General features: G+C 59.1%; 1 protein-coding gene across 3 annotated transcripts in view; it reads right to left on the bottom strand.

Annotated features, from left to right (window-relative positions):
- MYH10 (myosin heavy chain 10) overlaps positions 1 to 14,242 on the bottom strand; it is a 125,798-nt gene that overhangs the window by 9,651 nt on the left and 101,905 nt on the right. For all 3 annotated transcript variants that reach the window (XM_041001310.1, XM_041001312.1, XM_041001313.1), the window contains 12 exons: positions 13,716 to 13,853; positions 13,267 to 13,390; positions 12,351 to 12,522; positions 10,790 to 11,002; positions 8,132 to 8,276; positions 7,401 to 7,607; positions 6,509 to 6,613; positions 5,687 to 5,839; positions 5,033 to 5,281; positions 4,165 to 4,377; positions 2,577 to 2,789; positions 1,001 to 1,162 (listed from right to left, as the gene is read on the bottom strand). In XM_041001310.1, coding sequence (XP_040857244.1) covers positions 1,001 to 1,162; positions 2,577 to 2,789; positions 4,165 to 4,377; positions 5,033 to 5,281; positions 5,687 to 5,839; positions 6,509 to 6,613; positions 7,401 to 7,607; positions 8,132 to 8,276; positions 10,790 to 11,002; positions 12,351 to 12,522; positions 13,267 to 13,390; positions 13,716 to 13,853 — 2,094 coding nt within the window. The remainder of the gene's footprint in view (positions 1 to 1,000; positions 1,163 to 2,576; positions 2,790 to 4,164; positions 4,378 to 5,032; positions 5,282 to 5,686; positions 5,840 to 6,508; positions 6,614 to 7,400; positions 7,608 to 8,131; positions 8,277 to 10,789; positions 11,003 to 12,350; positions 12,523 to 13,266; positions 13,391 to 13,715; positions 13,854 to 14,242) is intronic.

Below are 14,242 nucleotides of genomic sequence, written 5' to 3'. Positions count from 1 at the left end.
AGTGTCCTCACGGGCTGCCCGCAGGCCGCGGTGCGGGGAGGGGCGGAGCCTGGACCTGCCCGCACTGGGACCCGCTGTGCAGCCGGGCGCTCTCAGTGACAGGCCTGAGCACACGGAAGCACACACGCACACACACCAACACACAGCAGTGTCACGGCTAAAAGGGGACTGCTAAACAGCTGCATTCAAAGGAATACAGCACTCACGCTGTCACAGAACCCCGGAGACATGTACAGTGGCCAGCAAGTCAGAAAAGGCCACACGCTGCACGTGTCCCAGGTGTGGGACCCACGGGACAAAGCAGATGACCAGCCAGTCGGGGAGATGCAGCAGATCCGGGACAGGGGGTGAGCGAGCGGGTCCAGGGTCCGAGGTTAGCGCAGAAACCTGAACACTTCAAACAGGAAGACTGCGGAGCAGGCACAGGGACGCAACGTGCCCTTTACCAGCAGCTTGTAACTCTCGTCACTGGTCAGGTCACTCAGAAACCTGCTGTCCCTCACGCGCTCTTGGTGTGCCTGCCTGAAAAGCCCTGCACACCCAACAGCCATGTGCCCACACACACGTGTGCTCAGACGCTAGCCGGGCCGTCCTGCTGCCACCCCCACGGCCAGTCAGCAGGCGGCTGCATTCACACGGGCGGCATTTCTACTATTATAAACAACACTGCAGCTAGGGTCTTTGTATAGAATTTCTTCTTTCTGTGTTTTGTCAGACTAAATTGGTAAGGCGTGGAATCAGCCAGATCAAAGCACGGGACATTTGCTAAGGCTTCTGTCCTCCAAGAAGCTGTGGCTGACTGCGTCCACCACAGGTGCCTGTGAGGGCCAAGGCACACTGCCTACTCTGAATTATCACACAGGTGACTGTGTGCCAGCAGGGACGTGTCACCCTTCTAGCTGCCCTCTGCCTGCAGTGTGGCACACAGCGAGAGGCGGGGCTGATGCAGTGCCTGTCTCCCTGGGTGCACGGTTCGGCATGGGGTCTGAGCTGCACGTACCTGCAGCTTGCGAAGCTGCTTAATCACTTCATCCCGGGCTTTGTTCGCGGCCTCGATCTGAGCTTCCAGATCCTTCAGGTCTATCTCCATTTTCTTCTTGGCGGCAACAGCCAGTGCCCGCTGTTTCCGCTCGTCCTCCAGCTCAGCCTCCAGCTCCCGTACCTGATGGACACAGGGTTTGCAGGTGGTTAACAGCAGCGACTGGAAGGGCTCTGCTCACTCAGGTGCGCTGTGTCTCGGAGAGTTACTAACCCAGCCCCAGGCGCGGCCAACTCTGACACTGCCAGCCAGCACACACCATCCCCACCGACAGAAGGTGGGCCCAGCTCCAAGCTCAGGGTTTCTCAGGGCCAGGGACCGATGGCGCATGTGTAACAATCAACTTAAAGATCAGCCTGCCTCTGTGTACAGCCGGGGCAGGGCCAGGCTAAACGATCCTGCCAGCCATCACACGTGCCCATCCTTCCGGCAGAGCCCAGGGAGGAAGCCACGCGTGAAGAATGGAAGGGGAGGACCAGGCCCACCAGCCTATGGACCCACTGTGACCGTCTTCCAGTGGAGTGGTCCCGTGGCGGCAGGCTCAGAGACCAGCACTTTCCGCAGAATGGCAGCTGGCGTGGGGCTGCAGAGAAAGCCACCCCTTCCTGGAAGGGAAGTGCTCCGGGGAGACGGTAAAGAGCCAGGAGGCCTCCAAGGGGGTGGCAGCGGGAGGTGAGCAGCAGGGGCAGTGCTGCAGGAGAGCAGAGGCCAGCTCCTGAGCCTGGTCACACAGGGCCTTCCTGACGTGCTGCCTTTCAAACAGCTCGGCAGGGTCTTGGGCAGCCGCCACCCCCTCCTGCCTGAAAGCACGGCTGCATGTTCTCTTGTGTCTGGGCTGGACTGGGGGGGCATCTAAGGGGCAGAACGGGGCCAGGGGGGCTGCACAGGCAGTTAGGCTGTGGATGCGGCGCCCCACACTGCAGCTGAGTCTCTGCCTGTGGTGCCAACACAGTTCTAGTCCTTGCTGCTCCACCTCTGCCAACGTACCTGGTGTGCAGCATGTGACGGCCCAGTCCTGGGGGCTGTGCCAGCCCTAACCAGAGCCACCCGCTGAGCCCCTCGGAATGCCCTGCTCAGTGAAATCCTGATCTCACAAGTACTGTCTCAGCCACTGAGTGTGGGGTGGGTCCTCACCCGGAAATAGATGGCTAGCAGAACAAACAGAACAACGAAACTCATCATGAACAGCCAGATCCAAGACCGGTCACCATGAGCGCTAAAGGACTGCCACTTTACTGTCCAGGAAAGCACATAAAATGCCGAGCAGCCTTTTAAAATAAAAGTGTCGACACCCGCTTGTTCTGCTGTGAAGGGTCATGGAACAGGGCCACGAATAACGTGAGCTACACAAACCTGCATGACACATTGAAGCCGCGTCTACCTGCAGTGCGTGTCCCTTGGGGTCCCCGAAGGCTGGCAGGGGTCGGGGGGCAAAGCGCAGGCAGCAGCCCCGGGAGAGCAGGGCCTGAGCACGGGCAGCGCATACGAGCACCAACACTGGCCGCGCGGCCCTGGTCCGGGGGCTTCCGGGACCCACCTGCTTGATGAGCAGCCGCTTCTTCTCCTCGTTCTGCTCGTCCCGCGCCTGCAGGTCCCGCTCCAGCTGGGCCTTCATGGCCTGCATGTTGACCTCCAGCCGCAGCTTGGCGTCCTCCGTGGCCTGCAGCTCATCCTCCAGCTCCTCCAGCTGCGTCCTCATTTCTTCCACTTGCTGCTCCAGGGCCCGCTTGGACTTTTCAAGTTCGTGCACCTAAGCCAAAGGAAACATCAGGAAGAGCTGACCTCGGCAGAGCCACGCGTGATGGATAGCGGGGTCCCCTCTCGGGGTCCTTCAGTGGCTCCTGGCACAGAACATGTGCTCACACCCCCTCCTGCTCTCCGGAATTTGCAGTTCAAGCTCCAGGGCTGAGTCTTGGACTCTGCAGTGTTCTCTGTCATTCAGTGTGGACCCCGAAGCTGAGGATGCCCGAGCGGGTCACACCTGACACCTGGCTGCCGTGGGTGTCACAGCCTCGATGGGGCAGCTTTGTACTGCTCAGAGCTCGCTCCACCGAGCGGGCACGGCACTGGAGGCCGGCCTTCCTCCCACCATCAGTGGATAACTGGGCCCTGTGCTGAGTACCTTCGCCTCGGTTCTCACGTGATGCCCGTGTCACCTTTCAGGATGGCCTAGAAGCTGTGACACGGCCCCTCTGGGGTCTGTGCCCATGAAGCTCCCCTAGGGTGGATGGTTCCACAGAAACACTTCAGCTCATGTGGAGTCAGCCCGCAGCCTGCTCTACACTGCACCAGGCCATGTGTCACATCCATTCCGGATGGCTTATTCTTGTCCCCAGGCCAGTCCTCGGCACCCCAAGCACAGCACCCAGGAGGGGTCTGGACAGTTTTGCCCCAGAGAGTGGCCAGATGGCTTGTGGCCCAGGAGGTCAAGACCTCAGCCGTACAGAGGACACGCTTGCCAGAGCAGGCAGAGGGCTCACGCCTCAGGGCAGGGGGCTGCATCCATGGGACGTGGAAGCCCAGGCTTGAAGTTCGGGTGGTTTCCATGGTCAGAACGGAAGCCCAGAGAAGAGTCAGGCCCAGAGCTGCATCTCTGAATGAAGACAGGGAGCCAGGCTAACTGCAGGTCACAGTGGTGCTTGTGGAAAATGCAAACAGTGGACACAGAGCAAGAAAACCACATAGGCTCCTAGCTACAAATGAGCCCAAAGCCGCCTGATTGTCAAAGCCAACGCCAGGTTCACAGAAAGGCTGCAGCTCCGCCCCACTGCCCCGTCCTGCTCCTCTCGGGCCCCTTCAGGTCAGAGACAGACACTACCGTGGTCTTGAGGAGAACTCTGGGTTGACAGGGGACTGAGACTACCGGGGACACAGAACACCAGTCCTGGATTGGTTCCCTCTGCCAGGCTGCACTACAGCAGTGGGTGCCACAACAGGGCTGCCCTCAGAGTGCTGGGCCCCATGCAGCCCTGGCACACACACAGGCCCCAGCCTCACCCCTGCACTCACACCCCAGCCTCAGCTTCGCGCACACCGGCCCAGCAGCCGCCACACGACCCTCCCGTGGGCCTTGCACTTCTGGGTCTTTCTGGGACTCCTTTTGCAAAGGGCCATGGGCAACTTACGTTCTTGCCCACGTCGTCTTTGGAGCTCATCAGGTCCTCCATATCCGCCCGGAGCTGCTTGTTCTGCCGCTCAAATTCTTCCTTGGCCTCCAGGGCTTCCTCCAGCGCCCGTGACAGCGACAGGGCTTTGGTCTCCTTCTCTCGGGCCTCTGCTTCGGCCCGGTCTCGCTCCTCTGCATAGCGAGCCGAGATGTTCTTCTCTTCTGCTAGCAGCTGTGTGGAAAGGCACGGGGCAGCTGAGCGGCCAGGCCCGCACTTTCCCTGCCTCGGACCTAACGCTGTGCTGAGACGGCTGCCTGCCGCCCAGCATCATGGATCATGCCACAAGCAGAAGCCGTCCCACCTGCCCTCCTGAGAGGAGTCCAGCGAGACGGCGCCCGCCGCAGCATCCACGGGAATCCCGTGTTTACACTTAGGCCTGTCTTGTAATTTGTATACATTGTGTATGCAAACATTCTGAAATCTGAAATCACCTAATGAAATTCTTTTGGCCCCAAGCGTTTTGGAAAAGGGATACTCAGTCTACTTATTTTTGTGTGTCACTTAACCATTTAAAAGGTAAAGAGACAGACTTCCATGTGCTGGTTCACTCCCCAGCCAGGGCTGGGCCAGGCTGTAGTCTGAGCTCCACTCCGGTCTCCCATGAGGGTGGCAGGGACCCAAGTACTTGAGCCATCCTCTGCTGCCTCTCATGACTGACTTAGCAGGAAGCTGGATCACAAGCAAAGAGCAGCCGAGATGCAAACAGGTACTCTGATGTGGGCCACAGGTGCACCAAGTGGCAGCTTGGCCTACAGTGCCACAATGCCTCCCTGTGCTGTGAACCCACACAAGAGGAGGGTGGGTAGGGGGTGGGGCGCTGACCCACCTGGTCGAATTTCTTCTGCTTCTTCTCCAGGTTGGACACAATCTGGCGCTGGTGGTCCAGGTCCACGGTGAGGTCGTCGAGTTCCTGCTGCAGGCGATTCTTGGTCTTTTCCAGCTTGTCATAGGCCAGGGCCTTCTCCTCCAGGCGCTGGCCCAGGGCCTCTGCGTCCTTCAGAAGCTTCTTCTTGGCTTCCTCCAGTGCCTCGATGGTCCCCAGGTCATCATCTACTTTCTTCTTGCTATCGGCCAGCTGGGTTTTGTGTAAGCAAAAGACAGTGAGTTCACCCTTCAGCACCTCCACTGGCTTTTTCATTTGCCCGAGTAAAGACAACAGTTTTGGTTTTCAATCAACACTACAGGGTTTCCAAGCTAGTGACTGAATGCTGCCATGGATTCTCTTTGCTAATCATCTGTACAGTAACGATGGCGCTGCTGCCTTCCACAGCTGACACGATCATGCGTCCCTGTGTCCAGGGCGCAGCACCTCCACCCCCACCACCTGTCAGCATGTGGCTGGGTCAAAGCAATGATGGGTTCAACTTAGTGTGACCTGGTCAAGCATCCCGGGTGGAGTGGGGCCAGCGTGGCACAGCGGGGCCGCTTGCTGCTACACACGGACAGCTCGGCCACTGCAGCTCCTGATGGGGACACGCACCTGGGACTGCAGGGCCAACACCTGCTTCTCCAGGTTCTTCCGGGCTTCCTCCTCCTCCTCCTGCTGCTCCTGCAGACTGTTCTTCTCCTCCTCCAGCTGCCGGATGCGGCTGCTCAGGTTCAGCTTCTGTCGCGTCTCCTCCTGCAGGAGCTCCTGCAGGACGATGGCCAAGGTCAGCGCCACTCCACATTCACCCACCACAGCCACATCCATCCCACCACAGGCAGGCCTCAAGCCCTGCACATGGGGCACCCAGCGCTGGCATGGCTGGGATGCATAGCTCCTTGAGTCAAAGCTCTTGACACCAACCCCACACATCCAGCTTGGGCTTGAGGACTGCCGCCCTGGGTCCTCTGTTGCCTCCTCCCGGCTCTGCGGCAGCTCAGGCACCTCCAGCGCCGGGCCCCTCATCACCCGACACTCACGCTCTCCTTATGCCTGAGTGCAAACCTGACTTGCAGTTCCTTCCAAGGACAAGCCTTCTGTGATGGCCCCCAGCTCGTCCCGAGGGTCACTGGCCCTGACATGCTGTCACCTACTGAACTGGTCCCCAGTGTCGATTCCTGCACTTTCTGTGAGATTTTTGTCCCCTATACCCACACAAACGCACAACCAAAACTGCAACAAGGTCACTTTACTGAGTGTGACTGCAGTTTGCACACCAGGATGCCCACGGGGCCCCAGCTCGGAGGGGGAAGCCTCAGCATTAGGACAGGCGCCCAGGTGATGTCGGGGCTGGGGCCCTGTACCTGCTTGTAGCTTACAGCCACGTGATGTAACCTCGCCACTGCTGTGCCCACATCTCTGTACCCCTTGGCATACCTGTGTGTCCTGCAGCTGGGATTCAAGACTAGCTGCATCCTTGGCAAATTTAATCCCTTTCTTCTCTGCTTCCTCCAACAGGGTTGAGACGTTATCCAACTCATTCTGTGAGAAGGAGAGGGTCAGATTCAGTTCCCCAGTAAGCAATGAAAAGGGTTCGCGTCCTGGCTCCGCTTCTCATGCCAGATGCCTGCCCATGTGGGAAGGACTCCCCTGCAGAGCAGAGGTAAGGGCGCAGAGCTGGGTTCCCACCCCGTGTGGGAGACCCCCACGCAGTTCCTGGTTCCCGGCTCCCCCAGTCCCACTCTGCCTGTTGAGGACATCTGGGGAGTGAGCCATAGGTGGAAGCTCTCCTACCTCCTTGTCTTTCCAATAAAACGAAAAATTTAGTAAGTCCAAAAAAGAAAAAAAAAGAAGAAAGAGAGAGAATTCAAAATCACACCACTTAAACAGAGCCCAAGCAGCGGTGTCTCTTGGCCGAGAGGACCGAGAGCTGAAGCCAGGAATATGTCACGTCCACATACTCCTGGGCCGCTCACAGGTGGCAGCATGGGCAGTGCCTCAGTGGATGTGGGTGCTGATGCCCACAGCACACAGCTCTGAAGCGGGCACTCCCAGCGCCACCTGGGCATACATCCATAGGGCCCCCTAAGCAGTTCCACGTGCCTCCATGGGTCTAAAGGGAGGCGGGGATAGCAAATGGTCACACCATCCTCCAGAAGACTGTACTACTGTGTTCCTGCACGTGGCGTGGCAGCCAGAGTTCCTGACACTCGCACTGGAGCACTTGTTTTTCAGTCCTTACAACAAACACCATTTTACTGTACAGGTGTTTTGTGGCCCCGAGGGCCGAGCGCAGGGGGCCCACCCAGGTCTGTGTGGCCCAGCTTACCTGGAGCTTGTTCGCCTTCTCGGCCAGCTCCACCCTCAGCCGGTCTCCCTCAGAGACCTTGGCATGCAGCTCCTGCACCTGTGCGTCCAGCTTCTTCCTCTTGTGCTCGGACTCGGCCTTGACCTGCTGCAGCACCTTCACCTCGCAGGCCAGCTCCTTGTTATCAGTCTCCAGGCCCTGCTTGTTCTTCTCCAGGTTCGCTTTGAACTACGAGAGGGGTGGGAAACTCGCTCACAAGTCATCCTATGACAATGCTGTCCTGTGGGGCTACCACCGGGCCCACAGGGAGCCCTCAGTGCAGACGGGGAGCCGGCAGTGTAGACTGGAACCCGGCAGTGTGGATGGGGAACCTGCAGCCGTTGTCTGGTGACTGGACGCATGCAGGCACACGCCGCCGGCTGCGTGAGGCCCTCCAGGCACCCGGTTCCCAGGGCAGCCGCTCCCTGCACCACCCCGCTGTCTCTGGAGCGCAGGCAGTCACTCCCTCCACAGCACACAGCACACTGTCCTCTGTGTAACACTGTTTCCAGCACTAGTGAAAATCACTCTCTTCAACCTTTCTCTAACACAAAGAAGTACTCCCGGTGAGGGTGGCGGGGTGGTTACCGCTGGGCAGCCCTGGCCTCGGGCCCCTCATCCGTGTACATGAAGATCAGCACAGTCACAGGTAACGTGTGTCGCTTAGTGGGGCGGGATGGGGCGGGACGGGGCAGGAGGGCGCGGGTCCTCACCCTCTTGGCCTGCTCCAGCTGCTCCGAGAGCTCCTCCAGGGCAGTGGCGTGTCGCTGCCGCATGTCCTGGATCTGAGCTTCATGGTTCTTCGTCTCTTCCTCGAGCGCCTTCTTCAGTTCCGCCACTTCCTGTTCACGCTTAGTGCTAGACAACGGGGTGGAGGGCGGCAAGATGAGCACCGGCTGCCCGGCGCTGGGAACGCCCGTGTCTTTTCCTTGGGAACCGGCTGTTTTCACACAGCATGATGGTTCCTCCGGGGAGCATCTGACACACCACTACAGGGAGCTGGCCTGTCCATGACTGCGCCATGAGGGGTCCTTCCAGAACCAATGCCACTTCCCATCTGCCCGACAGGCAAGCGTGGTGGGAATGTCGTGCCCTGGGCAGTCTGGTTTCATAGCAGCTCTCCTGCAAGCAGCATCCCAGCCCCCCCTCCCGCCCTCCCAGGCTCAGCATGCGTGGGCAAGAGGCTGCTGTCCCTGCAGGGGTCAAGGGTGGCATCCCTGTCTCCTGCGGTCCCTGGCGCTTGATGACACACGCCACGGGAGGTGGGGGTGTGGGCACAGCTTCGAATGTTCTGAGATGAAACGAGGTTTTCCCTAGCTACATTTAACAAGGATCAAATCGGTGTCAGACACCTTGCCGTGACTCTGAGAGCTTTAGCACTGGCTCTAACACATAGAGGAGAAGTCGAACTCAGACTACTTCGCTAAATGAAGCAAGTTCATTTGCTTGGGGTGTTCCTTTAGGTCACCATGTGGGAGCACACAGCCTGCCCCAGACTCAAACCTGCCCGGCAGCCTCCCTCCTTGCCAACAAGGTGACCTGCAGCTGTGAGCACCTCAGAGCCACCCTGGGGCACCTGGGGCAAACATGCCCTGAACGCGGAGCCTGGAACTGAGAGGCTGCGTCAGGACAGGGCTGGCTGTGTGGGGGGAGTCACAAAGGTCCCCCAGCACCCCGGCCCAGCTTGGCTCACCAGAGGCCCGAGCCCCGAGGTCTGGGCTGTGTCCCGTCCCCAGGGGCTCTCCCGCTGAGCCCGGCTCAGCTCCCAGAGTGGCAGCACTTTCACTCCTCAGGCTCCAGCAGTGTCTCCTGCCTTCGGCCTGTCCTCCTCTGGGAATACAGCTTGTACTGAAGCCCTGCTCGACCCCAGCAGTCACGGAACTGCTCCCTTCTCTCTAGGCTAAGTAACCCCACCCCTTCAGTCTCTCATCCAGACTTCACCAGGGGAAGGGGAGGATCTGATTTGTTGAGGGCTAACGGTGTGAGCTCAACTCCAGAGCCAGTGGCTGGTTAGGCATGGCCTGACTTCTGTGACAGTCCTCAGCCAGGATGGGCAAGTGGCTCAGCTGCAGGCAACCTGCATTCTGCTCCACCCAGGGGTGGGCACCTGGTGCAAGGGGTAACAAGCTACTCAGGACAGTGGGAACAGCCCACACTGGACTGTCTGGCCATGCCCTGGACTCCAGCTGCTTGCTCAGGCTCAGACCGAGCAGCAGCAGGTGGCGCCCAAATAGCCGTTCTGCCAGTCGCACAGGTGGCCCAGATGGAGCTCCAGGCTCGTGGCTTCTTGGCCCAGTGCTGGCAGCTGGGAGACATTTGGGAAGTGAACCTGTAGATGGAAGACTTCTGTCTGTCTTTGTCAATCAAGTAAAATGAAAAGAAATAAATGGTTCACAAAACAGAATCAAGAAGCTATAGCTGAACACCTGCAGTGCTTCATTAAATATACACATTTATACTTTTTTCTGATAAGAGCCAAATAGGAAAAAAAGTGAGAGCCTTTCAAAATATTGTGGCTGAAGTCCCAGCTGAGAGTGGAGTTTTCGACAAAGCCTGGATTCACTGCTCCCGATTTGCAGGCCACGGGACTGTGAGAAGCCAAGCTCCACTGCCAAGAGTAGGAAGTGCCCAGCTAGGCGGCTCTGACGAGCTCTGGCAGATGGTGAACATGAGCTGGGGACAAAGCCAGCCGGCCTATGTGCTGCGGGACGGGCCTCCGGCCAATCTCTCCAGGGTTCTGTCATGGGTGCACCTGTGCCATGACAGGCTCAGCCCGCAGGGGACAGGACCCGCTTCCCCAGCACACCTTGGCCTTCTGCAGAGCTGGGTTACTCCCATTCAGACCACCTGAGGTCTGCACACCAGGGGTCCTCCTGCCTGTCTGGCTTTACGTCAGGCCTCAGCCGCCTCGCCAGAGATGGCCTTGCTATTCCTGTCCCTCACCCCAGAGGAACTGGTGGGGTGTGTTACCCATGTACCCAAGAGGGCTGCTGCCTCCCTCTACTTTCAGTCTGCAGGAGTCGGCAGAGGGTCTGGGAGCCAGTGCCTGAGGTGAGAACTACATGTGTTCACAGAGCCACCTGCCAGCCCCCGCCTGGACACTGTCCTGTGACCCGCCGTGGCCGCTGCACTCACTGCTGCCCATCACTTGTGTCACAGCAGCTGCCCTCTCAGCTCCATGCATGGATCCTCCCCCTCTCCCCACCCTGCCCTGGGTTGTTGCCTTTGAGGCTGCCCAGGCACCTGCGCCACAGGCAGGCCCGTCTCCATCCGTGTTTCACCTGTTCTCCCTGCCAGGCTGCCCAGGACAGGGTCAGTGGGGCGGGCCCCTGAGGAGCTGGGCGCGGGCCGGGGCAGCCGCCTACACTCACCGCAGTTCCTGCTGCGCCGCGGTGGTGTCCAGCGTGTCCTCCAGCTCTGTTTTCAGTGCCTCCAGCTCCTCGCTCAGGTCCCGCTTCTGCTTCTCCGCCTTGTTCCGCGACGCCTTTTCGGACTCCAAGTCTTCCTGCAGCTCGGCGATCTGCGCCTGCAGCTCCCGCACCACCTTGAGTGCATTGTTCTTGTGCAGCGTCTCGTCATCGCCTCTGTGGAAACATCAGCCTTGAGACAGTGCCCGGGCCATGGCACACCAGCGACACCTCCTCTGCCCCAGGCTGAGCTGCTGGGCCGGGAGGAGGGCCTGAGGCCCCAAAGCTGGCAGTGGCTCCAACTATCCTAAAAGAGGCAGGAGACTCAGGGCTGCTGAAGGCACTGGGGTCCCCGCAGGGACAGTGCCCAGGCCACAGCCAGTCAGCACGCACAGGAGCCGTGCCCTCTTCACGCCTCCACTCAGCACCCCGCACCTGCTTCTGCTCCCATGCAGGGCTGACACTGCTAGCAAGCAGGAGGTGGGTACGGGGGAGGCTGATGGAGAACTCACTGTCCGAGTGACCCAGTGGCTGGCATGCTGGGGACACTTGTCCGGGACATATTTTTTATGGGGTTTCCTTGCTTACAAGGAATTATAAATGAAACTCCAGGGCCCAACACGGTAGCCTAGTGGCTGGGGTCCTTGTGTTGCATGCTCCGGGATCCCATGTGGCTGCCAGTTCTAATGCTGTCTGTTTCACTTCCCATCCAGCTCCCTGCTCGCTCATGGCCTGGAAAAGCAGCCGAGGACGGCCCAAAGCTTTGGGACCCTGCACCCGTGTGGGAGACCCAGAAGAGGTTCCTGGCTTCGAATTGGGTCAGTTCTGACCAATGTGGCTGCTTGGGGAGTGATTCATTGGACGAAATATCTTCCTCTCTAAAGATTTATTTATTTTCACTACAAAGTCAGATATACAGAGAGGAGGAGAGACAGAGAGGAAGATCTTCCGTCCAGTGATTCACTCCCCAAGTGAGCCTAACGGCCGAGGCTGCGCTGATCTGAAGCCGGGAACCAGGAACCTCTTCCAGGTCTCCACTGCAGGTACAGGGTCCCAAGGCTTTGGGCCATCCTGCTTTCCCAGACCACAGGCAGGGAGCTGGATGGTAAGTGGAGCTGGCGGGATTAGAACCGGCGCTCATATGGGATCCCAGTGCGTTCAAAGTGAGAACTTTACTAGGCCACGCCACCAGGCCCATCTTCCTCTCTTTCATCCTCTCTGTACATCTGACTTTCTTAAAAACAAAACAAAACAAAAAAAACCCTGCTGCTTTACAAGTAATAAATGAAATTCCAGACACCATGGCCACACGGACCGACGGGATTCCCCAGGGAGAAACACCGCACCAGATCTGTATGTGAAGCGTGTGTGAGTACATGCGTGTCATCTGTACCACCTCCTCCAGGGCCCAGGCAGATGCCCGAGAGGTCTCAGTGCGTCCTGGGGCGAGTGAGGCCGACCCCGCGCGCCTCTGTTCTCTCCCACCGTGCTGCCCTCCCCTGAGGAGTCCCAGGCTGCCACGGACCTGGCCAGCGCGCCCTGCAGCTCCTCCTCCTTCTTGGCCAGCTGCACCTTGAGCTCGTCAATCTGCGCCTGCAGCTCGGCGATCTGGTCCTGCAGGTCCGTGGTCTCACCGTCCAGCTTCCGCTTGGCCTTTTCCAGCTCCTGCCGCGTTTTCTCCTCCTTCTTCAGACGCTCTAGACAGTGGGAGAGTCACGGCTCATTAGCACCCCGAGTGACATGCCCCAGACCCCAGGAATGTTAGCAGCTGCTCTGGCAACGAGACCCACATGTCAGATGGTGGGGACCAGGCTAGGCTGAGGAGAGCAGTGCAGGGGGCAGCACCTCACCCAGCAGGTGCTCTCAGGGAACAGCACTGGAATCCTCTCGGCTCCTCCCCGTGGTTGGAAAGCAGCTGGGCAGCTGTTAGAGCTAGGCCTGGCCCAGTGGGAACCCTTGGCCGGGGGTGGGGGATAGGGTTCTACCTTGCTCCTCGCACTCCTTCAGCATCACAGGGATCCCTGAGCTAACACTGCCCAGGGGTGCGTGACCACAGGCCCAAAGGGCTCTGTGGTTGTGGCTTTCACACAGCAAAAATGGCTCACACTTGACACCCCAGCTCCCACCCTCTATTTCTGCTGTGGCTATCCTGATGTCTAGAGCTTGTTGGTGTCACTGCTGTCAGAGACACACTCTTGTCCAGGTCTGACAGCAGTGGCCAGCAGCTGTGTGATGTGACATTCAGACATGTTACTGAGGCCCTCAGGGGGTGGCGTCCAGACACATCCACCCTAGAGCACTCCATGGCTCACATCCCATGGCATGTTGACCTGTGTCCCAATGGGGCGAAGAGAGCAGGTGGTCACGGTTGGACCTGACGGAGGGCCCTCATGGCCGGGTGGCCGGGCCTGAGCGTGCACGTCCCAGCCGCCGACACTGACCTTCCAGGTCTGAGATCATCACCTCCTGCTTGTTGCGGATCTTGGCCAGGTTCTTGGCCTTCTCCTCCTCCTCAGCCAGCTGAGAGGAGCACTCGGCGATGCGGTCCTCCATGAGCTTCTTCTCCTGAACAGGGGCCAAGTGACCGCTTCAGAGGAGGCCTGGGACCTGCACTGCAGGCTACGGCCCACCCGAGAGCCCCCTCTGACTGCTGGCCCCGAAGGTGGCTCGTGGAGGGAACCGCTCCCAGGGCCCTGGCTGACACCCACACACAAGGACGCAGGCGGCATGCACGGGCTCAAGATCCAGAAGCTTCTAAGGCTCCTGTTCCTCAGAGGGTTAGGAGAAAAAACCCAACAATGAGCCTGAAGGGCAGACCCTTTCCGGTGAAGCACCTCCTCACTCCCCACCTGTACTCCCACACCACGCTTTCGTGCAGACGGCCTCTTACTTTGATGAATTTGGAATTCTGGTCCTCAAGCAGCAGAATCTCCTCTTCCATCTTCTTGATTTTGGCCTCGGCTGTCACCTTCTCCAGCTGCAGCTTCTGCCGGGCCCCTTCCTCTTCATCCAGCTGCTCCTCCAGGTCCTGGGTAGAACAGCACCTGGTCAGCATCCACCCCCCAGGGCCCGGACCGTGTCCCCTCTGCCTCCAGGAGACTGCACCAGATGTGAGCAGTGCCTGGGAACGTGTGAACGTGGAAAGTGGATCTTCCCAGCAGGTGATAGGGCTGGAACCACTAGATGCAGGAGTTGGAGGTTTGGCAGCTTCGGTGATGTTATGCCCGATGTGGGCTCCCTGAGATCCATGCATGCTCAAGATCGGAAGAAAGGCTACACATGTGGAGGATTCATCCTAGGGTTGCTTGCCAAGGAAGTCACACGTGTTGTATGGCTTGGACAAACAGTGAACTGTCTGCTCTAGAAAGTTCAGCAGCAGGTAAGGACGCAGCAAAGGAGAGCCAAGAGAAAGAAAGG

This window comes from Ochotona curzoniae, unplaced genomic scaffold, assembly GCF_017591425.1.
Source record: "Ochotona curzoniae isolate NIBS_2020 unplaced genomic scaffold, NIBS_Ocur_1.0 scaffold_2453, whole genome shotgun sequence".
Classification (NCBI taxonomy): Eukaryota; Metazoa; Chordata; class Mammalia; order Lagomorpha; family Ochotonidae; genus Ochotona; species Ochotona curzoniae.
This window is presented reverse-complemented; position numbering and strand designations above follow the sequence as displayed.